At 46.2% G+C, this 25,888-nt stretch overlaps 2 protein-coding genes across 2 annotated transcripts in view; one reads left to right on the top strand and one right to left on the bottom strand.

Moving 5' to 3' along the window:
- LOC310796823 (uncharacterized protein) overlaps positions 1-1,319 on the top strand; it is a gene marked incomplete at both ends in the record, with an annotated part of 49,130 nt that extends 47,811 nt beyond the window's left edge. The window contains 2 exons of the mRNA XM_083659056.1: positions 99-385; positions 1,062-1,319. Coding sequence (XP_083515182.1) covers positions 99-385; positions 1,062-1,319 — 545 coding nt within the window. The remainder of the gene's footprint in view (positions 1-98; positions 386-1,061) is intronic.
- A 2,836-nt stretch (positions 1,320-4,155) lies between these two features.
- Positions 4,156-24,150, bottom strand: nyap2b (neuronal tyrosine-phosphorylated phosphoinositide-3-kinase adaptor 2b; the record flags this gene model as incomplete). Its single annotated transcript, XM_083659057.1, has 6 exons — positions 4,156-4,440; positions 4,575-4,678; positions 5,238-6,866; positions 11,451-12,518; positions 16,685-17,001; positions 23,972-24,150. The coding sequence occupies 6 exons, from the start codon at positions 24,148-24,150 to the stop codon at positions 4,156-4,158; spliced, it is 3,582 nt and encodes a 1,193-aa protein (XP_083515183.1).
- Between the last annotated feature and the right edge of the window lie 1,738 nt (positions 24,151-25,888).

The raw sequence follows: 25,888 nt of genomic DNA on the forward strand, positions 1-25,888 counted from the left end.
TACACAAAGGTGTTCGGTAAATCACATACTGTACATCTGTGTACACCCATCTGTGTCTATTTCTTCTCTTCCGTTCTCTCTCCTCTTCCCCTTCCTAGGCCAGGCTGGCTCCTGCCTGCCTGTTTTCTCCACCATGCCGTTCTCCTACTGCAACGCAGGCACCTGTGACTACTCCAGTCGCAACGACAAGTCCTACTGGCTCTCCACCACTGCCCCCATACCCATGATGCCCTTCTCAGGTCGGGAGATTAGCTCCTACATCAGCCGCTGCGTGGTGTGTGAGATGAATTCGCCTGCAGTGGCTGTTCACAGCCAGGACAACATAACACCTCCTCCCTGTCCGCCTGGCTGGAGGAGCCTCTGGACGGGATACTCTTTCCTCCTGGTGAGTATGGTGAAGGAGTGGTTTGTGGAAGGTTGTAGATGGGGGGGAAAAATCTGATGATCTGATATGCTTATTTGATCAAGAGCAGTGAGTATTGGGGAAAAGTGCATTTACCCAAGAAGATATAATTATTGAGAATGGGTAACTTTGTCTAATATTCTCCATTGGGAATGGAAGAGGCTTTGACCAGGCTTTGAAGCTAAGGAACGTCTGCAAGTAGCAGTGAGATCTGATGTTTATTTGAGTATTTAGACAGGAAGATCTCATTATTGAAATAATACGCATATGACTTCACTTACAAAAGTGCGATTGGAAGTAAGAGGAAAACTCATCCGAGCTCAACCGTTTCAGCTAGGAAATTTTCCTTTAGGGGGTAAAAACATTTAATTTTTATTTTACTTGATTTTCTGCTAATAATTGTATATTTTATTGTGTTTATTTTGCTTTGTAATAATTTCTTCTTAATCTTATTATCTCTGTATGCTCTTTTTAAAATCTATTTTATGTACTTTGAATTGCGTCTGTGTATAAAATGTGCCATACAAATAAACTTGCCTTGCCTAAGAGGCAAGCAATGTTACATACAGCTGTATGGGGAACATCAAAACTGAATAGAAAACCTTGTTTCCATATGAATGTTTTCAACTGTGCCGTACTGTTGCTCTCCTCTCCCCAGCACACACACACAGGGGCAGGCAGTGGCCAGTCTCTGACCTCCTCTGGTAGCTGCCTGAAGGATTTCCGGACCCATCCCTTCATAGAGTGCCAGGGTGCGCGGGGCACCTGTTCTTACTTTGCCAACATCTACAGCTTCTGGTTGACTGCTGTTAATCCAAGAGAGCAGTTCCTGGTCCCGGAGCCTGCCACCATCAAAGCAGCTGAGAAGCAGCGGCAGAAAGCCAGCCGGTGTCACGTCTGCACCAGAGAACGATAAAGGTCCTCACATCCCCTTTCATTGTAACTAAATTACCTGTGGCATTTTTTTTTTACCCTTCTGATCCTTCATTCAAAAATTAATCTTGATTGCCACACAATATATTTAGATTAGATTTAGTGTAGAGTGTTGCTTGTAATTGTGGCTTTGCCCTTCTACAATTACAAAAACAAAATACAAACATATTCCACACACATTATTCATTTGTTTGGTGGTGGCATGTTGTAAATACTTATTTTTGCTGTTTTTCCAATCGTATGGTGCTATTGACGATGACAAATATCATTTTTCAATATTGAATGTTTTGTACTGTACATTATGATTTTGTATTAAATTGCTTTGTATTTTTAAGACCATATGAGCCACAATTTCTGACCACATTATCTAATAAGAGAAACAACTGTCTTCTTCATCTGTATAAACTTTGCTTCTGAAATTTAAAAGTTCAAATTCTATGAGTCATTCAGAGTGTAATCTATTTTTCCCCTACAGATAATGGTTGGATATTTTTTTCCATTTGTTTGCACCAGTAGGAGTCCAACAAGCAAATGAAAGCTGATAATCTACAGATTCCAATGGTATTAATCTTATCACTCTACGACCAAAACTCACTGAACTGAAACATTTAGCGACAGGCGGCAGCGGTGGCAATAGGCTACATTGAAACAAACAGGTAACACCTGCCTTTACATGCAGAAATGCCAAGGTAAGAGAAAATGAATAATTTTAGCAGAATGCCGTTTTTCCATAGCGGGTTTCAAGTTCATATTTATTTATTTCTCTCAACAGAACCCAAGTGACAATCAGAATACAGTACTTCATTTTTTCCTCAAACATGTTTTTTCCTTTTCTTTTTTTTATTACGCAAAAACAAGAGAACACTCAGTGCAATAAGACAGAGGACTCTGACAGTGCGGTGCTCTCTCTACCTTTTCACAGTGCACGTTTATACACACAAAGAGATTGTACATCATCGTCATTACTACATTTCCAACCTCCACCCCCCCAACATGGAGAGGGCAGACAAAGTGAATGTCTTAAAACAATCATTTTTAACGAATCAACTTGCATACAGTGTAGCTTGGCACACACACAAACACACACACACACACACAAACACACACAGCTCTCTCCCTCACACACACGTACATGTAAAACACAGGGAACTCTGTAGTGTCGATTCTCACCAGAAAGGGGGTACTGCACTTGCACTCTGAGGGCTAGTTCATGTATCAAAACCCACACTATTTTGGCAATGCAGACATTGCATTCCATGTGCAAAAGAGAACCAATTGAGATGATGTAAGTAGGAGGTTGAGGTAGAGGGAGCGAGCAGGGGGAGAGGGACATGTACTGTATGTAACCAGCCTTATTAGATGTGATGGAAGATGATGGGTAGTGCATTTTCTTTTTTTAATTTACAACGCCTCAAAGATCTGCAGGCCCTTGTGCAACCCCTGTCCTTTTGACTGGGTAGAGCTGTTGCCATGCTATAGGTCCTTCTATGATTTGATCTCGAAAACGGTTGCCAATCAGCAGGCAATTGGTTTGGGGATAATATATTGTCACAGACAGCCAATCACAGATGACTGCGTATCACAGACAGCCAGTCCCCTGAGGCTTTACCTCCCAGCCAATAAATTAAAAACGTACACGGCACAGCTCGCTACTCATACATTTTAAAAATATAGATATAAGCATAATCTTGAAAGTTATTTGTTAAGCAAGTGCATATGGCTACTATAATCTGCAGAAAAATTAAGAAATGTTCTAAAAGCTCAGGTGTTGATTGTACTGGCTGGTTGTTGGCATCAAGTATCGCACCTTATTTACACTGTGTGAGGGGGCTCGCAGTGTGCATGGTATTCGCCAGCTATTGCCACCAACCCCATTTCGAATAGCCAACCTTCCAAAGTGCAACCACACCCATATCTCACTTTAACAGGCTTTGGCTGGTTTTGGGAACTAAACTGTTTATAATGTTCTAATTTACTACCTCCCCAACCCACCCTCATATTGTATCTTAGAGTACAGCAAAAACACGTCGCACGTTCTCAGTCCTCGACATTATGCCAGCCAACAGGTTTTCCTATCAAAAGATTCAACGGCTTCAAAAGGCTCGGACATAGTGACTACACAGCTTGTTACTGTAACATACAAACTGAAGCACACAGAGTCTCTTGTTTCTGTTCTAGGACTGACTGTTGTACATTCTGAATCTAGAACATACTGGACCAGCCAAGGAGGGCCTCGGAAATCTAAAGCACGTTGACGCAACTCCTCAACTTACAATACAACAGTGAAAATGTAGAGTATATACTGACAAAATCCAATAGTCCATTCATTTTAGTGCTTTTCAGCACACACAAAAATATCATTGAGTTACGTACGCATAAGAAAATTATGCTACTACAGTACAAGTATCGATAGATTATGCTTTCAAATGTAAAATAACCAAAACAAAATTTAACATACAAACATTGCATCTACATCTACTATACATCATTTTAACTGCTTTTTAATTCCCCATTTGATTTAGAAAATATCTATTCATCAAATATCTATTATACTAATTATATTACAAGAATCCAGTCACGGGAAATAGAAAAATATCAAATATCACCGATGATGATAAGAAAACATGACAACCTGAACAAGCAGAAATATTGCTATGGTAATCACCATTGTCCTTTGACATCAGCGAGTCCCCCCTGCGCTCTCATTGGCTGTCCTGACCCCCCTGGTGTGCAGGGGGGCGAATCAGCACAGCTCCGAGAAGGAAAGGGGTGGGTATTTTGGGGTTGGTTGGCAGGGAGCTATACGCGTGTTGTTATCGTCAGATGGCCGTGTCCCAGAATACGGTGGTCTGTGTGGGGTAAGGGGGAGGACGGATCTTCTTGGCCCCATTGCTTTTCCCCCAGCCTGGGAGAACAGACGCACTTTCTTGCTTGCACTGGTTCCTCTCTTGATTCCTCTCCTGGTGCCTGTCCGGAGGAGGCCTCTCCAGAGATCTCTGCAGGTGCGGATGTTGTCTGGAGCGGATCTCCATGCAGAGGGTGCGTTTCCTCTCAATCTGTTCTAGCATGGTGCTGTCTCCACACATCCACGGCATCTGGGGCATCTGAGGGGAGCGGGACAACACATCAAGACAAGTGGAAGCAGTTTGATCTAAAAGAGCTAATTGCACGTTGAGCATTGAAAGTGTTTGCTTCTCAAAGAATGCAATCTAAAAGTAATACAAATAAATCTGCATACCTGACTTTGATGCGTCTCTGCTGCTCTCCTTTGTGGCGTCCCCTTTGGAGAGGGGTTAGCAGGCAGGGAAGGTGAGCGGCCGTACTTAGGTACTGCTTTCAGTTCTACAAAGGAATTGAAAATCACATGTTCAGTCATCATAAATGCATCTTATCCACCTTATTTCTAGCTGCCATGATGCCTGATGGGTGCTTCTTAACGTCTATGAGGATTTTACAGCAGAGCCATTCTGCTCTACAGAAGTCCGGGTGCTGGGATAACGTAATGCATTGTGGGTAGTCGGCTACTGTGGCTAATGCTAACGGCTAGCGTAATAGTTACTTTACATGGCAGTAAAACGCCACTGAATGACCAAATTGATTTAACGTTTAACCATTTCGAGTAACACTGTTTCCATACAGACCCGCAGCGTTGGTTAACCTAGTTGTTTATAATGTGACGATATTTATAACTTTTATAATGGACTCCAGCTTCCGGTTTATAATTCGAGTCTGCAGCCGAGTACAAAGGCTGCAGAAGAAGCCTGCGTGACTCATTGTTGCAAGCTGCAACAATGAGTCACGTTAAACCGGACCTTGTTCCCACAATTATTTTTTACAGTGGGGCATTCAAAAATAAGGTGGATACTATATTATTTGATGAAACTGCGGTCTTAATCCTCACCATTTCCTGTTCCCAACACCATTGGCGGGCTTCCAGCGGGTCTCCCGTGGTGAGTGGGTGTGGCCGTGGATGAATGCTGTCCCGATCCTGTGCTGCCATTCCTCTCCTGTGCTTTTGAGTGCGAGTTCGCTCGAGCTCTGTGGTCTCGCCTGGGCGTGCCGTCTGATCTGTAACCTCGCTCCTTACTGTCACGCCTACACTCCAGCCCAGTGGGACTCTTCACCTCCTTCACGTCGTAACGATGCTGCTCCTTACTGTCACGCCTACACTCCAGCCCAGTGGGACTCTTCACCTCCTTCACGTCGTAACGATGCTGCTCCTTACTGTCACGTCGACACTCCAGCCCAGTGGGACTCTTCACCTCCTTCACGTCGTAACGATGCTGCTCCTTACTGTCACGCCTACACTCCAGCCCAGTGGGACTCTTCACCTCCTTCACGTCGTAACGATGCTGCTCCTTACTGTCACGCCTACACTCCAGCCCAGTGGGACTCTTCACCTCCTTCACGTCGTAACGATGCTGCTCCTTACTGTCACGCCGACACTCCAGCCCAGTGGGACTCTTCACCTCCTTCACGTCGTAACGATGCTGCTCGGAGCCGTTGACACTCCTGTCTTTGCTGTCCCGTCTGGCTTCGAGGCCAGTTCTGCTCAGCTCTTTACTGTCTTGCCTGGGTAGAGGAGGAGGCGGAAGATCTGGTCCATTGTAGCAGCTCCGGTCTCTCCCCTCGTGCCTGGATTCAGAGCTGTAGCAGACCCGGTCCTTGCTGTTGCTGCTTCTGGCCGTTTCTTGTCGGGGTAGGATCTCAGGTGGTTGGTCTATTCTACCCTCATGCCTATGTTCCATACCATTCCTGGCTCTGTCTTTGCTGTCCTGCCGGGGCAACAGCTCCGGAGGGTGCTCTTTGCTGTCATGCCTATATTCTGCTCCAGTTCTCGCTCTGTCTTTGCTATCTTGTCGTGGAAGAAGCTCCGGCGGCCTGTCTCTGCTACCTTCATGTTTGGAGTCCACGCCATTCCGGGCTCTCTCTTTGCTATCCTGCCTGGGCAGGAGCTCAGGCGGCTGCTCCAGCAGTCTTTCTCGGCTTTCGTGTCTACTCTCTGCACCGTTTCTGCTCCTGTCCTTGCTGTCCTGCCTCGGCAATAGCTCGGGTGGCTGATCTAGAAGTCTCTCTCTGTCTTTGCTGTCCTGCTTCAGTAAAGACTCCATTCCGGGTCCCCCGCCCCTGTCTTTGCTGTCTCTCCTCGGCATCAGGTCGCCATTGTTGCTACTCCCTCTGTCCTTGGAGTCTCTCCTCATCGACGGGATGGGTTCGACAGAGCTGCAGCCCCTGTCTTTGGAGTCCCGTCTCACAGGGATGGGCTCCACGCTGCTGCAGCCCCGGTCCCTGCTGTCCCTGCGAACGGGTGGAGGGTCCACACTGCTACACCCACGCTCTTTACTGTCTTTACTGTTGCGTCTGTGGGCCGTCGGGTCTGCGCTGCTGCTCCCTCTGTCTTTGCCCTCTCGCCGGTGAGAAGACTCTTTGCTGTGACGCTCCTTAGACTCTCGCTTGGACTCCTTGTGGCTGTGGTGGCGTTCCTTAGCTTCGCGTTTAGACTCGCTGTGAGACTTGCTCTTGGACTCTGCTGTAAAAGAAGAGTGAAAATATATTCAGAGGATGAAGATATTCAGAGGACACATTTATTCAGATGGTTCTGACATTGTACTCTAGTCACTAATTATTATATGATAATGCATTCCAAATACATTCAAATCAAAATGTGCTGTATTAAAAACATGGCAGTAAATTGAATTCATAATTTCAATCACATATTATTTACAGAACAAATAAACTATGATACAAGAAGACTGATCAGTTTTAAGTCATTGCACTACCATCAAAAGTCCTATAGGTGGCATTCACTACACACTGGGGTAGCTGCAGTAAATCACCAGGGTTATATGAGTGGACCTTTGTAAAGCATTGCAATTGATATCATATCCAGAGAGGCAGATAATACTGTCATTAGCTGTTTGACATTTTCTTTAAATTCAGTGACTGCATAATATCATTGCCTTTTTTCACTGTGCTCCCTTTTCCCCTTAAAATCGATTCAACTATGTAAGTATAATGCATGCCGGTACCATAAAATAAACATGGGTTAAACACCCTTTCTTTCTATTTTACACCTAATATTGTCATTAGTCAACACGTTCTCACTCCGAGCACGTAGCATATTGACGCTTTTTCCCGTCCCTTGTGCGTCACTTGTTACGAACATGGTACCCTTGAGCGACCCATGAAGCGACTTGGGCTTTCCGACTAAACTCAATGCAAACCCATGGAAGTCATCTTTGACGCTTATGGCAACTGCTCCCCCATTAGCCATTAGTCAACTGCTCCCCCATTAAGGTCTGGAGGGAGGTTAGGTTTAGGCGTGGGGGGTGGGAGAAGTTAGGTTTAGGGTTAGGGTCTGGGGGAGGTTAGGTTTAGGCATGGGGGGTGGGAGAGGTTAGGGTTAGGGTGTGGGGGAGGGAGAGGTTAGGGTTAGGGTGTGGGGGAGGTTAGGTTTAGGCATGGGGGGTGGGAGAGGTTAGGTTTAGGGTTAGGGTCTGGGAGAGGTTAGCTCCTCCAGTCCAGACCCTAATGGGGGAGCAGTTGACTAATGGGGGAGCAGTTAGGCTAATAGGGGAGCAGTTGCCATAAGCGTCAAAGATGACTTCCATGGGTTTGCATTGAGTTTAGTCGGAAAGCCCAAGTCGCTTCATGTGTCGCTCAAGGGTACCATGTTAGTAACAAGCGACGCACAAGGGACGGGACAAAGCGTCAATATGCTACGCGCTCGGAGTGAGAACGGGTTGCATTAGTTATCTGTTGAACCTTTTCTTATGTATCCTGTTAGCTACAGTAGCAGCCCATGTGCTCCGACTCTTCTTCAGCACATATATACAGTCAATGGCATATACATACAATTTCCAAGAGGCTCTACAGAGAGACCCTGATGCATGTTATCGGCTCAAAGTTCAATAAAGATATAGATAGATCAGTATGAATAACCGATTCATGTGCATGATCAATCTCCATTCATTCCATGCCTTTAACATACTATATATGCACAGACGTCCCCTGACATGCCTACATGTGTCATGCACGCCGTATGAGCGTGTGTGTGTTTTCTGAGTGGGTGAGTGTGGTGATTAACCAGTTGGTAAGTGGGTCAGGCTAGCTGTTGCTGTCCAATTGAAAAAAAACATTAATGTTTCTTTAGGTTTGTAAGTGTGTGTGTGTGTGTGAGTGTGAGTGTGAGAGAGTGAGTGAGCATGCTCATTATAGTGTATAGCTATGTATGGCTCTCTGATTGTGGCCAATCACAACGTGTCACTTCCTGAACCCCATGTGGTGGTGCCTGTACACAGGTGTTGGGATCGCAAAAATAAACAAAGTCTGTCAACATGACCCACCCTTGAGGTAGAGAGAACATTATGCAAATTGGTTACAAGCCATATGGAGCTAGAGGACGAAATAGTGTAAAAGGGCACATGTGGCAGGTAGGACATTACTTGCAATTTATGGCTCATGAATAAAACTGTTGACTATCTAGCTATCACTTAGCATAAGCCAGTAGTCTACGACTCTAAGAGACTGACACAGTGAAGAAAATGAGTGAAAATCCTAGAATAAAAGAGCCAGTGTGCTACTGTTTGGCACATATACAACAACTGGAAGAAGACTATCCCCGGTGACGTGAAAATCCCAGGTAAACAGAAACTGCCTCTGCTTTATCACCCCAACCCCCATCCCCCAATCAGCTACCCGATTGGTTAATCAAGAGTAGTCCATGTGCTGATTGGGCAGAAAGGAGGAAGATAAATCCTCTGATCTGGTGCAGTTTTGAGTTAAGAGCCATGGCTGCCCTCCCCCCGCCCACAGGAGCTCATTGCTCTGTTGCAGACTGGCATGCCCTGAGCTGTGATTGGCTGCGTTACCCGTGGGGAGGGAATCTGCAAATAAGAAACTGGGATTCTTCCTCCTTCCACTGTTGCTATGTTGTGGTTGCTACGAGCGACCGTTGAGTAAGGATGTTGTGTGTGTGGACTCTTTGTAGTTCTTTTATCATGTAGGGCTCATGTAGATGGTACAACTCAGCTCGGGGCTTTGTTAGTGCTGGTGTTATCTTCCCCCTATAGGGTTCTTTTCTTGATGTCAAATCTCACTCCACATCATGAGCTCACTAATACACAGAGTTCACTGCACTCTGGGTTCCCTTTCAAATGATGCATGACCTGCTTCCATACATGAACTATACTTCGTGCATTGAACACCCTCCCCCTCTGCCCTGCTTATTCAGTTTGGAAGCCTACAGTCCTTTGTTTCTATTCCTTTACATGAAATGCAAAACTTACACTTGGAAATATTCAGGCTTAATAATAGCATGGCTTTTTGTTAGAAAAATGTCTGCATTATGCATGAGAACGTTAATTTGTGACTGATGAATGCTTGCACCAGACTCACTATATGAGAGAGAATAAGAGAACAATAGAGTTTTGTATTGTAGTGTTTTCTTTTCTTTTCTTTTTTTTCCCAATTTCCAAGCAACTTTTGCAGCTCATTACCATTATGGGCAGATTACATGTTTGCCTTACACTTCCTGTTGTTTTTGGCAGTGCCCGATTGTAGCGTGGCTGTCTGCGTTTAAACATGATGTTTACATATTTTAAAAGTAATGCTGCCTGATGGCCTAATGCCACCACTAGGCAGAGCCGCTGTCCGCTTTAGCCCCTAATCCCCGCAGATTAACTCATATGATCTGTATCAGACTTGGCTGACTGGACCGAGATTAAACGGAGGAATGCTGCAGAGAGAGACACACACAAAAAAAACAAAAAGTACTGGACGTCCCTCAAACCCGTTTAAAAACCTGAGGTGACCATGCTTTGCAAGCTGTTGCATCTAATTGGTGGAAGCAATTGTTGTTATTGCTATTTTGTAATATTGTGAAGCAGTCTGTGATTCCAGACGTTTCGCACAGTCCGCCCTGCTGCCGATTCCGCCCCTGGTTTCACGGCTTACTGTGCATTGTACCTTTGGCACGTGACACATGCACCTGCTGCACACCTGAGAGAAGCAGCAGCAGAAGACCAGTAAGCAGAAGAGGGCCATTATGCAAAGCGGAAAATGTGGCCAGCCAGATTTGCATGTGGATAGCGTGTGCTGGGGATGGTGGATGAGCAGTTGAGATGTGGGGAAATAACCCAAAGCCAACCCTTGTTGACTGAACAATGGAGATGACAGGCTCATGAAATCATTGGTATGCCCCACCCCAGTTCAACCCCATGTCAGGTGACAATGCTATGATGAAAAAGTACATGCCCCCCTAAACCACCCCCCCCCGCGCTGCCAGGCATGAAGTCAATGCAGGTTGTGAGGAAAAGAGAGTGCTTCTGGTGTGACCGGTTTAGCGTGGCACTCAGCTTCTGAATAGCGCCTGGTGTGAACCGAGGGTTATAGACTTTCACTAGCTGCTCTCCTGCCTCTGCATGTTTCCACCTCTTCTGAGACATTACTGCTTCTTCTGTGGTGTTGATAGGTGCTGCAATTTCTCATTAACCTTCTTAATCAAGTCTATCTTCTCTTTTTTTTTGGGGGGGGGGGGCATTTTTGCCTTGATTTGATTTGATTTGCTAGGACAGTAGGCAGACAGGAACGGTGGGGAGAGAGAGGGGGGGTGACATGCAGCAAAGGACCACGGGTCGGAGTCGAACCCCGGTCGGCCGGGTGTAGGACTAAGGCTTTGTGGTACACACTGACTCTACCAGGTGAAGGACTAAGGCTTTGTGGTACACACTGACTCTACCAGGTGAGCCACTGGGATGCCCCAAGTCTCTCCGCCCACTTGACCCGGTTGTGCTACGACTTCCTGTTCCAAACACCGGCTGTTTTACCTGCACAAACCTAGTCTGACTCACTGTCGGCGTGAGAACGGGCTGTCAATTTCACATTGAGTGGCAGATGATACAGGCCAATAACAGAACCAACACAATAGAAGCACTGTACTGCCACAGGAAGTGGAAACGCAATTGGAAGTAATTGGCTGACCCCCGCGTTCGAACATAAGGTGAATAATTAGGTGACAATTATGCACAAAAAGCCACTACATGCTAAAGTGAGTCAATTGAGACAAAGCAGTGAAAGGACTAACTGAACTGACAGATCGCTGGGCTATACTCACTCTCTCCCGGCTCCTTAGACTTCCTGCCGCTGGTGTTCTTCTTCAGCATATTCCTTCCTGTGGTGAACAGGTTGGTGAGCTCATCCAGCGGGCTGGTGGGCGTCCGCGAACGCCCCGTTGACACATTCTGCATGGAGCCGTGGAGCCGTCCCACACAGTCTTGGGGCGGCGAGCCTTTGCCGTGAGGGGTGGCCGAGGCGCTGCGCGGCAGACCCCCGGGGAACGCCGTGGGGGCGTCAAAGGGCGGCGTGCGCATGAGACTCAGCGGCGTGAGGCAGCGGCCCATGCTGACCGGCGACGGGCACGCGGAGTGGCTGCGCTGATAGGAGGATGACGAGGAGGAGGATTTGTAGAGGGTACAGGGCAGAGGGGGCGCCGAAGAGCGGCCGGACACAGTGAGGGTCGGGGTGGCGGTGAGCTCCCTGCGCAGGTGAGCGGAGGAGGGCGGCGCCTCAGAGGAGGATGTCGGGGACTTGCTGAAGGGCTGGCTCTCATCTCTCAGCATGGGCAATTTGGCGACGTCTAGTGGAGTGAGGGGAGACTCGTCCGAGTTGGGCGAGCACTGGGCCGGGGCTGGGGGGAACACCAGCAGCGGTGGCCGGTGGGTGAGCAAATTGGGGAAGGGTGCGGGAATGTCACAGAGGGGAATGTTACGAGGCGTGGAGCAGCGACTGAGGGGTTCGGGGTCGTAGGGCGCCGGGGTGGGGCACGCGGAGCGACACCCCACCGGGTCGGTCCGATACTCCATATCGTCCAGAGCCGGGTACTTCATCTCCTCGTACACAGACTCCCCCTCCGGCTCCTCGTCCTCGCTCTTCAGCGCTTCGCGGCCCCCGATGTCGATCCCGCCCATCTCGATGTAGACGGGTTCGTCCTCGCAGTCGTCCGTGGGGCTGTCGTCGCTCGCCGGCGACGAGGGGCTGCGTTCGCCGGGGGAGGTGACGTGGTGGAGGCCTCTGTGACTCTTGATGTACGAGTCGTCTAAGGAAACGCTGAGCTGAGTGTTCGGGTTCCTCTTAGGTTTGGGTGGCGGCACCCTCCTGCAGTCCTCGCTGCATCCTTGAACTTCTAAGAGGGCGATAGAGAGTGAGAAAGAAAATCTTAACAACTCAATTTGGGAAATTCATACTCACAAGCACTACATAACAACTGACTAAGTATGCAATTTATTTTCTGGTTTATTAATTTGTTGACTATTATGCTATATTTCATGATGAGTTATTCCGATTATTATTGTGGTATGACGCACGATAAAATGATGTAGCTGCTTGTCTCCATAAGCATCATACATGAATAAAGCATTGTTGGATTATACAGAAATCAACTCAAGTGAATTGAATGATCATTAGCATTAAAATGAGGCCTAGGACAGCTCCATGTGTCTTTGGGTCAGATGTAGGTCAATATGTGGAGCTGAGAGCGATATCTTGAGTCAGATATGTGGGAATAGTTGAGGCATATGCATGTTTCTAGGTCACATGTATAGCAGTGGAGCTGTATGTGAGTGGAGTATCTGGGTCACACAGTGTGGAGCTTCTTTCTGATCGTGGTGACGTAGCATTGCAGTGTGTGAATCTCTTTAGATGCGGTGTGGTGGTGAAGCTATGGGAGGCTACTACAGTATGTGTGTTGGCTACATCGTGCTGTACATACAGTCCCAATGGTAGTGTGCTTACAGTATACAGTGTGCTATAGGAGTGTGTTGTTTGCATGGTAGCTTATTTCTAGGTCACTGAGGTGTGTTTTTTTTTGATACGAGTTAAGTGGAGTTAAGAGCCGGACCGTGCCTGAAATCTTCAAACTGCAGATTTTACACCTTTAATAATTCAGATGCCAGATGCCCCACGCACACGCATGCTTCCCCAAACCGTATGAGTCACCACCATCCACCACACGCACAACGCACAAGCACGCACGCACGCACACACACGCACACGCGCACACACACACACACACACACACACACACACACACACACACACACACACACACACACACACGCACACAATGCACATGCCCACACATTCACAGAAACATTAGGACATGTATGTATACATGTTCTGCTACATGATCTCACAGGTGCTACTGATAGAACTTCACATATCTGAACAGCTGGTTTACTGGATACAGGATAGATGATAATAGTAAATAATTTAAATGTTTTCAACTCCAAAATCAGACTTTACATGATTATTTGTCCCTTTTACACTGGTATTTGGAGACGTTTCATTCATCTGTACATTGGACCAGTTTGATATCCATTTGAACTAGGATCGAATGCAGATGTGATGGGTTATTCCACAGGCCTTTTCATGAGGCTCCCTACCTGCCCCTCGTTAATGCTGCTTAACGAGGTGTTAATAGAAGATTTGGTTCGGCCCAGATGTGCTCCTGGTATGTGTTTAATTGGGTTGATATCATCGTTGTGTCTTTGTGCATTCTGTGTGTGTGTGTGCGTGTGCATGTGTGTGTGTGTGTGTGCGCGTGCGTGTGTGCGCAGCTGTGTCTCTGTTATCATTATTATGTTAACAGGGTTGCACGGTGGATCTTGAGATCCGTTTCAGCACTGATGATGAATCCATCCCTCCATCCATCTCTCTCTCCTCTCTGTTCCTCCCTCCCTCTCTCCCCTCCCCCTCCCCTCTGGAGCGGATGTGTTTACCCGCAACCCCTCCCCCCTCCCTCTCCTCCTGGGGAAACAGAATCTAGGTCAGTCGCTCCTCCTGAATGAATTCTACTCTCACAAGCTCCTCCCCTTCCCGCTACAGCGCCGGCTGCAGCGCACGCAAGCCTCCCCTCAGCCAGGGACACCCCCACACTCTCGCTCCGATTGGCTCCCGAGCTTTAGACTTCGGCATCTCTGCAGCCCCATTGGCCAGGGCTGCCTGGTGATATTGTGATTGGCCAGGCTGCAGGGGGTCTTGTTTCTGTGGGATGGTTGCCGTGGCGCCCAGGAAGATCTGTGTGCACACAGAGAGATCCCCACCAATCTCAGCCAGGCTGGGCGACTCCCGAAACATCACGTTGGCAACCAAGCATCCCAACTGAAATGGAGTCAAAGCTTCCCGCAACCTCTGCATCTCTCTGCTCTCACAGGCCCCTCCCCTCCAACACCGTGATTCTATAAATACCGTTTTAGTTTTGCAACGCCTGTTATTTTTTCTTTATGCTCAGCACATGTTGTGTTGTGAGGGTTTTCTTTTTCTTTTTTTAACTGTTTACATGTGCGCATTGTGCGTTTGCTACAGTGGCTTGTTGATGCAAACATTCCTTATGCTCAATTAATTCTCATCCTATCCATTAAAGCTCTTCCTACAGAGCTGCAATTATTGTGGCCTCCTTTTTCTCCATGGCCAAGCAGGCGTACGCTTTGTTTCTTTTGCATTCAGAAAACCACTGAAATGGCTGCAGGCTGCTTCTGCTGGATCTTTATCAAGGCATCTCTTGGAATGAATTTTGGACTTGCCAATTCTACACTGAGTGGGGGGGGGAAAAACACGTTTGGCCTGTATTGGTAATTTGTAACACAAAAATCCAAAATTAAGCCAGATTTTAAATGAGATAATAGCAATTTAAAGACTTTACCCCATTCTGTATCAATTCAACTTTCAAAACAGACGCAGATTTGGGGATTTGATCTGCCTCTTTTGACTGACTGTGTGGCCAATAACCTGCTCCTGGCCAGCACAGCACTCTGATCCATCTGCCGTGGTGACGCTCCAGCCAGGAGCTGGATCCCCAACCCGTTCCCAAATTAATCAGATCGGGACATTAGCCGCCGCATTAGAAACTGGGACGGCGTTCAAGACCCGAGAAATGTGTTGAGCAAAGTGTGTGTGTGTGTGGGGCACCTGGTGAACTGAGAAATGTGTTGAGCAAAGTGTGTGTGTGTGTGTGTGTGTGTGCGTGTGTGTGTGTGTGTGTGTGTGTGTGTGTGTGTGTGTGTGTGTGTGTGTGTGTGTGTGTGTGTGTGTGTGTGTGTGTGTGTGTGTGTGTGTGTGGGGCACCTGGTGAACTGAAACGACTTGGTCATGATACCTGATGCTGAAATGCACAAACCAAGATCAGCTAAAAATGGCTCCTTGGATAATATGTTTCTATTCTGAAAACGTGGGAAAGGAATGAGTCCGCACACTGTAGCTCCCATTGAGCTCGTTTATTTCCCGTGTGGAACGTTGAACTTGGGTCTTCTAAAGAAGAGCGACCCTTTCCTATTACCGTCATCTTTTTTGGTCCAGCACCTGGTTAGGGTTAGGGTTTGAAGACCGTTAGAGGATGTGCGCGTCTCCGTCATTGTTTGTATCTATTCTGAAAATGACCTGATTTCTTGCTGAATGTTCTGCCTGTTGAGCATGATGCCCCACAAAGGAGGTGTTTGAATATGGGGGAATATGTGTGACCAAAAGGCAATGTACACAAGACATGTGTAGAAGGGTACATGTCCAAAGCAGGAGCTGTAAATACATGTGCCCAGTCAGTCACTCACATGTGAACACTTTCTCTCGTGGCTGAATGAGTTAGTAGTCGACTCCACGTCACATCTGGGGGGCAAGTAGACATGTGAACGACCTTGCCCTGTATTGTTCATCGTCAATTTACTGTACAATATTATAGCAGAATGTAACAGCGTGTAGAGGAAACGGGGCCAGTCAAATAAAGCTACAATTTAATCTTTCCAGCTTGTCCCTCCCTATGGCTTTGTCCTTCAGCATCCTCAATCACTGTAGCCTTCGCGGTTTGATTATTCTGACTGGGATACATCTGCATTGCTGCACTCTGACTCCAACACACTGCAGAGCGGTCAGCCCTGAGAGTCCAGCGAGCCCTGTCCTGTCCTGTCCTGTCCTGTCCTGTCCTGTCCTGAGAGTCCAGTGAGCCCTGTCCTGTCCTGTCCTATCCTGTCCTGTCCTGTCCTGTCCTGTCCTGTCCTGAGCAGTCCAGGGTTTGTGCCGCAGATCCTGTCAGATGCTTTCAAGTGTTCTTTCATGATGCAGCACATTGGCCTGCAGGCTGTGACATGTCACAAGACTCAGCCAACTTTTCATTTCATCTTGTAAACTAATCACAATTTCAAAGCGATTGTGATCATAGCTCGCTATTGATTCGTGCCACATCCTGTCACTGGCTGTGAAGAATGCACTGAATAGTGAGATGTCATGTGTATGTATACACAGTATAGGGGGAAACTGTGCTGAGCAGGGCACTGTTACAGAGAGCAGCTATTTATAGCTCACCGTCACATCGCTCCCCACGGCAGGTGGACGTGGGACTGTGGTCCACCGAATCCGACGACATGCTCAGCTTGGTGGCCGGGTCCCTCCTGGGCTTGGGCGGGGGCTGCTTCCTGGAGGTGGGGCTTCCCACCTCCTCCTCCCCTCCGCCCCCGCTGCTCCCCCCGCCCACGGAGTGGAGGGACTGGGAGCGCACGGAGAAGCCCGGCCCGCAGGCGAGGGCGTGCGGGTGGGTCATGGGCACGCGCTCCTGGGGGGCCGGCATGGTCATGGAGCCCATACGCAAGTGCTTCCCTTCAGTCGCTATGTCCTCGCCTGTCCTACAACACACAGAGAGAGAGGAGAGGGAGGAGGAGAGAGAGAGAGAGAGAGAAAGGATGACGGGGCAAAGGAAGAGAAACACAGTGTTATTTATTATGAATGAAATTACATGTCTGATGAATACACTATTTTGTTATTATGAATGAAATGACATGATGTCTGATGAATACACTATGTGTTATTATGAATGAAATGACATGATGTCTGATGCAAAAGGTGGAGCGAAAAGCTCAATTGGATTAATTTGAAATCCTTCTCAAGTCACGTTAAAAGACAATACTATTTTTTTGCCGGACCCAGAACGGGCCAAGAAACATCTCGGGGCCTAACTGATTCCCCATTGTTGAGACACACATGCGCACGTGTTGAGCAGCAGCGGCAGCAGTGTTATGGGGCTGAAAGAGAGACAGAGACCTGACTCCAGCTTCTCCATCATCTCCTGCTGGAAACTGTGTCCTGTCAGGAGACGGTGAGCCGAATAGAGCACAAGTGTGTGTCTGTGTGTGTATCGCTTTTTGTAGCACAAGGCTGTTTGTGATGGCTCAGATGACGAGAGTGCTAACAATATGAGGCGTGTTAGTGTCACTGAACCCGGGTTCTCTTTCACTGCAAAGCATTGATTAGAGTTTAACCCTGGCTTTGCTCACACAGCCACACACATAATGACACCATGGAAGTCCACCATCGATCCCTCTAAACAGATGATTGGCCTGAATGGGCCGTTAATGATGTCTGAGTGTATGGTGGTGGTGGGGGAAGGAGGGGCTGTTTGTGTGTGTGTGTGTGTGTGTGTGTGTGTGTGTGTGTGTGTGTGTGTGTGTGTGTGTGTGTGTGTGTGTGTGTGTGTGTGTGCGCCCCGGGGTGAGAGGGATAGAGGGGTGCTCTTCACTACAGTAGAGTTGGTTAAATAGATTATTTCTGCCCGTCACTGTGGACATTACCTCAGTTGAAGAACTACAGATCTCAATCTCACAACAAGATTATCAAAGTGAAATGAGCTCAAGATGTGACTGTAATTCAGGGTAGCCTACCCGCAGGCTTGTCCAAGTTCAATTTAAGATGTTTTAAGACCTTTTTAATACCACTTAGAAATACATTTAATGCCAACTTCACTGCCATATATTGGCAAAAGTCTGAAGGATATAATGGAAAATTAGTATGGATTTTAAGCCATAGAAAAGTATACAAAGCTGATTTATTTTGCACATAATCAGTGATGTAATTTGGGTATGAATGACATCAAAACTCTCAATAACTGTCAAACTAAATGAATGCCTGCCTGCAAAACTGTTTACAGTTTTCGGATATTTGTGACATTATCTAGAAAATAATCTGCATAGTTTTTTGGTGGAGTTCTTCTTTAAGTTGCAGTGCATAATATATGGCTGGTCTATATTTTCCCCCTGATATCATTAGTGTGACAAGCCTAAGCTGTTTTGTGGATTAAAATGTTCAAACCAATGACATGAAATAGGCTAAATGTCCATGTTTTGCTTTCCTCAAATCTCGATCTCTGTCTGTCTGTCTGTCTGTCTGTATGTATGTATGCATGTGTCCGTGCCAGTGTACATGTGTGTGTGCCTGTGTGTGTGTGGCTGTGTGTGTGTGTGTGTGTGTGTGTGTGTGTGTGTGTGCGTGTGTGTGTGTGTGTGTGTGTGTGTGTGTGTGTGTGACCCCTCAGTGTGTGACTTTGCTGACTCTGACTCCCTCCCAGCCAGCTGCTGAGCAGAAGGTGCTTGGTGGGGTGTGTTCATTGGTCAGAGGCTTAACTTCGCCTAGCAACAGGGTCCCCATGGAAACCAGACACAAAACCAGCTGCCACTCCACACAACAATAATAAAGTGCACGTGCACAATGAAAACACTCTCACACAGGCTTTTTGACTAACAGTCAGCGGCCGTACAAGAGAAGGTTACCTGCAGCCACTTGTAGAACCACATGGACAAAGGTATTCAAAAGTAAACATCCGAGCAGGTGAATAGTGGAGAATAAAGGAATATGCTGTACGGCATATATTTGGCATCCATTTTTGGAGGAAAAATATCTTTAAAACAAACAAAAACAACAACAAAGTAGAAAAATCTAAGCAACCTACAGTACAATCTGCACTCGGCTACAGGTGTCTGTAGAATAGCAAGCATAAACAAATTAGCTGTGGCACTCTCTCCCACCCATCTCTCGCTCCCTCCCTCTCCCTCTCTCACTGTGGTAGAATACGTGCATGCATGCTACAGTATATGCGTGTGTGGATGTGTAGAGAGTGTGTGTATGTGCATGTATTGTGTGGGTGCACGTTCACGCGCGTCTGTGAGCGCGTGAACGTGTTTGTTATGTGTGTGTGGGTGTGACTGGAGTAGTAGTGACTGGGTTATTTATAGGATGTTTGCCCAGTGATTGGCTGGAGCACAGACCACAGGTGCACTTGGACCAGTTGGAGTGACTTGTCGTTGGGCAGCTCTGCGCCGCGACACCATGTGACAGGAAAAACAAGATTCACACAAACAAACAAAACGCTAGCGGAGAGCTCTTGAGAGGAGGATATTGCTTAGAAATAAAATGGAGGGGTGTGAACCAGAGGGGGCATAAGTGAGAATGAGTTGTATATATCAAATGAAAGCTCCTGATTGGCTCCTTCTACTGCCAAAGGGGGCACATGTTAATTATAAGCCAATCCAATTCATCAAAAGCCAAAACACATACAGTAACACTGAACACACTGAACTGAGTATTTGGGACTAAATAATGTAAGTGCACTTACACCCTTCTGATCCCTGAATGATGACTTTTTTTCCAAGGGGAGGGGGGGGGTCGTCTTTTTTAATTGAATGTCAAAAATTCATTAAGTATATCGTCATCCACATTATGAAATCTTCACATTAAAGATTGGATTGAATAAACAAAGTCAGGACAAAGTATGATCATTTTTTGTTTTGCTGTCCTGTAAAGTTAAAATGTCACATTGTGACATTGTGTGTGTGTGTGTGTGTGTGTGTGTGTGTGTGTGTGTGTGTGTGTGTGTGTGTGTGTGTGTGTGTGTGTGTGTGTGTGTGTGTGTGTGCGTGCGCGTGCATGCGCGTGCATGTGTGTATAACTCCTTCAGATGCAATGCAATCAAAGAAACCCAGAGTGGGTTGGCAGCATGCAGGCAGGAAGGCCCGCCTCACTCAAACCCAATGTGCTGATCTGATTGGCCTATGGCTGTTCCAGCTGTCACCAGGCAGAACAACACATCTCTCCTGCCACTGAGCTCCTCACACTAAATCTCTCTCTAACAGGTTTTTTTCCCCCTTTCCCCTCACTCTTAAACACACTCGCTCTCACAATCATCTCCTCTCACACACCATCGCACAGTCCGACTCCTTTTGTCCTTCTGCAGCCTTCCTTCTCACACACTCACCAACATGTTCTACTTTTCTCTTGTTGCACACACACGCACGCACACACACACACACACACACACACACACGTGTGCATGCACACACACATGCTCGCGCACACGCAAAAACAAATCCTGCACACTCGGTCTCACTCTCAGTCAGCTACTGTAAAAATGGGTCGTCTCATTGGCCTACTTCTAGGCCTCATGAAAAATCCAGTTATTTTTTAGACTCTTCCTCCAGTGACTCCGTATGAATATTTTAGCTTTGGCAACAGCTGAGAGACATTGGGAAGGATAGCGGGAGACTAGATGCCACTTTCCTCGGGCATCGCCCAGTCCTGGAGCACACACCAAGTTACAAGCAAGGGAAATCTGCTGGCATGTGATGAAAGGAGTGTCCTTCTCACTCCGATGTAGGACCTTCAATGTCAGGACGACTTGTAACACCCACGCACTATTTGATTTAGAAATGATTTAGAAATGAAGTGGCAGCAGAGAACTAGCCCATTGTGAATTGCGTGACTCCTTATCTTGGCCAGAAATGTGACTGTGTTGACATTATTACAAAGTGTTCCAGGATAAATCCTATCCGTTAAGAACCACATCTGGTCACACCCAAATGCTCATGCCCCAAAACGATGTCAATGTAATCATCTGATGAACAGCTAAAACTCCCAACAGCTGCTAAAAGACCTTCTACCGTGTCAGACAGATCGTGACAGACAGATTCGGTGACATCGGGTACCGTTTTTGCCGTAGGCCTATAGCTTCCCCACTACAAACTGCTGTTGGTTTAGCCCACTGCATGATGAGATGGTTTGACCATCAGAGTAGAAGATAAGTGTTTCGCTAATATACTTGATTTGCTGTTCTCTCAAAATCCACTTGATTCACGTCCTCTTAAAAAACACTATTTTGTAGCTGCTCATGACTCCACTTTCACTATGGAGACACTAACATGGCTGTGATTCCACTTCAAGACTTCAGACAAGTCATCAATTGTAACAGATTTGCTTGATAATAATCCGTAATGCCCATTCATATTATTAGAGCATCTTATGGAGTCAATGATTTGTGACATAGGTTGCACCTGAAGAAGACTTCAAATCAATACTCGGCCTTTAATGACTAAGTATAAAACATTGTAGCTGACTGAGTATCTTTCGCTCTCGTTCTACTCTGCCTTTTACCACAGTAGGATGAAGGAGCAGCGAAGGCCATGTCACCACACCCGAGGCGTCCATAACCACCTGCAATGTCCCGGTATCATCCCCAGTGAGCCTTGACTCAGCGCTTGCTTTGCTACCCACAGCTCCAGCGCGCCGCCTCCACGTGCCGGCCGGGCACGCTGTGGGTGCATGCCTCCGATTCGCTCAGCGTTGGGGATGCCGTACGGTGCTGTGGTCGCACGTGTAAAAGCACATTGATTTCTCTTAAGATTACAATGCGAGTTAGTCACTGACTCAACTCCCTCGAATACCAAATACTTTAACTTAACTTTTGCAATGAAAAATGTCAGAACAGCATTTTGACAATGTACATTTCTTACACTTTTTTTTTTTGTAACAGTTTTGCACACTTTTTCCACACTTTTTCCACGTGCTCCGACACGTTTGTAGACAACAAATAAGAAAAGCTACAGCTAGCAGCTAAATCTCCACACAGGTCCTCTCACTCCCCCACATCTCAACACAATCTGTGTCACTGCCCTTCCTCCTCCCTTCTTAATTCTAAAAGCTCTCTGTCTCAGAAAAATGGAGCAGTGACGACCTCCATCCAAGGACAAGTCCCAAATAAGTCTCAAAGTGAAAAATTAATTATCCTCTATAGAGCGCGGGGGTGCACCAGTCCACACTGGCAAACCCAAAAAAATGGCAACCTGCCATTGCCACAGGGACCCACTGGCCATTCGTCCCAATTCTTTACAAGCTCTTCCTAAGTGAACCCACTGACTCCTCTCTCCTCGCATTTACAGGAGAGAAACTGGTGCGCTGGTTTTGAGCAAAACAGGGGAGCTGCCAAGTCCTCCAGTATCCTGAAGAAATGCAAAGTTAAATACAGGATTTTTGTGATCAATACATTTTATTATATTATTTTCCCCTGTAGGAAAAAAAGACAGACTCTTGTTTTGCCAGATATCGGTTTCTCTAACACTGTAAATGCTCTGTAAACGTTCTAGGGGGAAATGGTATTTACGTGAGAAGAGAGCTACAGTCTAGGGCTGCAACTAACAATTATTTTCATTGTTGATTCATCTGTCGACTATTTTCTCGATGAATCGATTCGTTTGTTTGGTCTATAAAATGTCAAAAAATTCGGAACATATGTCGATCAGTGTTTCACAAAGCCCAAGATGGCATCCTCAAATGTCTTGTTTTGTCCACACCCAGTGGCGCCGGAACGAGTTTGCAATAAGGAGGACACAATTTTTTTTTTTTTTTTTTTTTTTAATATATATATATATTTTTTTTTTTGACGGCCCCCGAAGGGCGGTGTTTTTTCGGCGCCCATGAGGGCGGCGACGAGAAATTGACGTTTTTATGGACGTTTGGATGATTTTTAGCCATATTTAGATGAATATCTCATTTTAATTAACATTAGGATTATACTGTAGTAATGTAATTATTCAGTATTTTTCCTTTTCTCACTCACTTGGTGACCTGCTCTCCCTTTAGGTCATTTTATAATTACACTACAACAGACAGCAACACAGGCAGAAACACTGAACTTATTATTATTATTATCACTTCGAAACACAGTGCAAAACTTGTCATCTCAACACAAAAATAAAATAACAATAACCGTATACGATTATAGCAGCAGCCAATGACAGTGAGTGCAGTACAGAGTCCAGGTCTGTCTGTCTCTCAGGTGTAATAATCCCACAATGATCACGGCTTTAACAAGTGTCACAGGCTGTGTAAACAGTGTAAAGTGGGCTCTCTGTAACTTGATCCCTGGGTCTGTCTGTCTCAGGTGTAATAATCCCACAACGATCACGGCTGTAACAAGCATCACAGGCTGTGTAAACAGTGTAAAGTGGGCTCTAAGCGTCAGGGGCAGTTGCCCCCTCAGATTAAAAAAAAAAAAAAAAAAAAAAAAAAATTTTTTTTTTAGGGGGACCAAATTTTAAGGGGGACAAAATGTCCCCATGTCCCCCTTGTTCCGTCGCCAGTGTCCACACCCCAAAGATATTCAGTTCACTGTCATAGAGGAGTAAAGAAACCAGAAAATATTCACATTTAAGAAGCTGGAATCAGAGAATTTTGACTTTTTTCTTTTAATTGAATAGTTGATAACTAATCGATTAATTGTTGCAGCACTACTACAGTCCATCATAAATGGAGAAGGAAGGTTGGTCAGAACAGGTTATTAACCACAAATAATGGACAGGTCACTTGTTTTGTTGCCGTAGCTCTGCTCGTATGCTTGTGCATTGGCCACGCATGCATTGCGTGCATGAAAATGCAAGAGCTTGCATTGTGTGTTGACACTTTACTGCTCAAGCTAAAGAGTTTTCAGCACAATTTCTGCATGACCCATTGACGCAAAATGATGTCTCTATGAATCAGTTATTATTTTCCTCCCACCTCTTTATGGCTTCCTCCTGTTTTCTCTTCTTGTCGTTTTTCTCCTGCAGGTAGGCCCTGTTCCTCTCATTCCTGGCGTGGTCCAAGTTCTGAGCCACCAGGCCGTTGTAGGCTCTCAGCCCGTTCTCCTCAACATACTGGAAAAAACGTAGAGTTTCCTCCTCTTTGGAGCTCATCATTCTTCAAGTCTATCCACAGCATTCTGACAAAGACACATCGGACATATTAGTCAAGAGTATTTGCAAGAAGAAGAAGAAGAGAGGAAGCAATATACCACTAATGTGGACTTGTGTCCACATATGAATAGACTGTGTAAATGCAAACCAAACATGGAGTTGTGTCAGTGATTATTCATTCAACCTTCATTTTTTTCAAGGTCAGCCTTGTTGAGATGAAAACAAATGGTGCAAGATTGCATCAGCTCCATAATCATGTCCCACACTGACTTTGTGTGAAGTTGCTGTTGTTTATAAGCTTTCCGTCTGTTGCTATGGGTTACGTGGCCCTCAGAGGGTACATGGCCCTCAGGCGGTACGTGGCCCTCATCATTTCCCCTGGAGCTTGGGAAGCATCCTTTCTCTTGATCTTTTGCACACACACACACACACACACACACACACACACACACACACACACACACACACACACACACACACACACACACAAATAGACTCAGTCAAGGTATCTTGCTATAATTACTCTTATCAGCAGCCACTCCAAAGAGGGCTCTTGATAGAGATAAGAGGAACATTATCTATTGATCCATGACCAATATAGAAGACATTGAGACCTCTCCTGTCACATCATTTGGTGAGGCTAGAGATGGAGTAAGATGAGGACGATGTTCACATCGGCCATGACAAAGTTCTGTGGACAGGGTCATGCCTCTTCAGGATGAGCTTCACATAATAACGTACCAGTAGGTTTCAGTGTCTTCCTCACTGGCTATGGATCAATGCAGGTTATTTATTGATCTTTTCCACTTATTACGGTATATAGCAAATGTTCTGTCTGAATTTGAAAAAGGCCTTCACTCTTCTGCTGTTGCACTTTGTGGCGGGCACATGCCAGCAAATATAATACATTCAGGGGTGATGATGCAGATGATGTGAAGCAAACTTCCTGGACTGTGATGCATGCTTTGTAATATAGGAAAGCATCATCAATCATTATGTAGATGTAAAAAGCGTCTCTCTGTAGGAGGCTATTTCGGACATTGTCACACATTCTAAGAGAGAATTTGGATGTTTCAGTGAGGAAAGACTTCAATGAAACAGAACATTGTGGTGCGTGCAATATATCATTTACACTAATTACACTAGTCTGTTCAAAGTAAATGCTATTTTTGTGCAGCGGCTACTTGACATCCAAACACAGCATGGAGTAACTAATGGTGTGATTCAGTGCCAATGCATGCATATAGCCTACAGTCTACTGTATATGCACATACACATATATCTCTACTGTATGCGTATGCATGCAATAGTGTGCAACAGCATGGTATAGATAATGTACATATGTGCTACAGCCCAGCGAGAGATTGAAGAGGTTGATGGTGGAAGAGAAGACGATATGCATGCTTTTATGTAGGTCAATGTTTTCAGATCAGCCTATAAGACTCGCGCTTGTTTACGTGTGAGAGACGCACTGAGTGTGAGCGTGTGTGTGTGGGGGGGAGGGGGCTTATGATAACTAGTGTATGTATCTGTGTGTAGGTGTGTGTGAGTGTGCATGTGTGTGTGTTTGTGTGTGGGGGGGAGGGGGCTTATGATAACTAGTGTATGTATCTGTGTGTAGGTGTGTGTGAGTGTGCATGTGTGTGTGTTTGTTTGTGGGGGGGGGCTTATGATAACTAGTGTATGTATCTGTGTGTGAGTGTGCATGTGTGTGTGTGTGGGGGGGGAGGGGGCTTATGAT

Source organism: Poromitra crassiceps (assembly GCF_964638095.1).
Source record: "Poromitra crassiceps genome assembly, chromosome: 23".
Lineage (NCBI taxonomy): Eukaryota > Metazoa > Chordata > Actinopteri > Beryciformes > Melamphaidae > Poromitra > Poromitra crassiceps.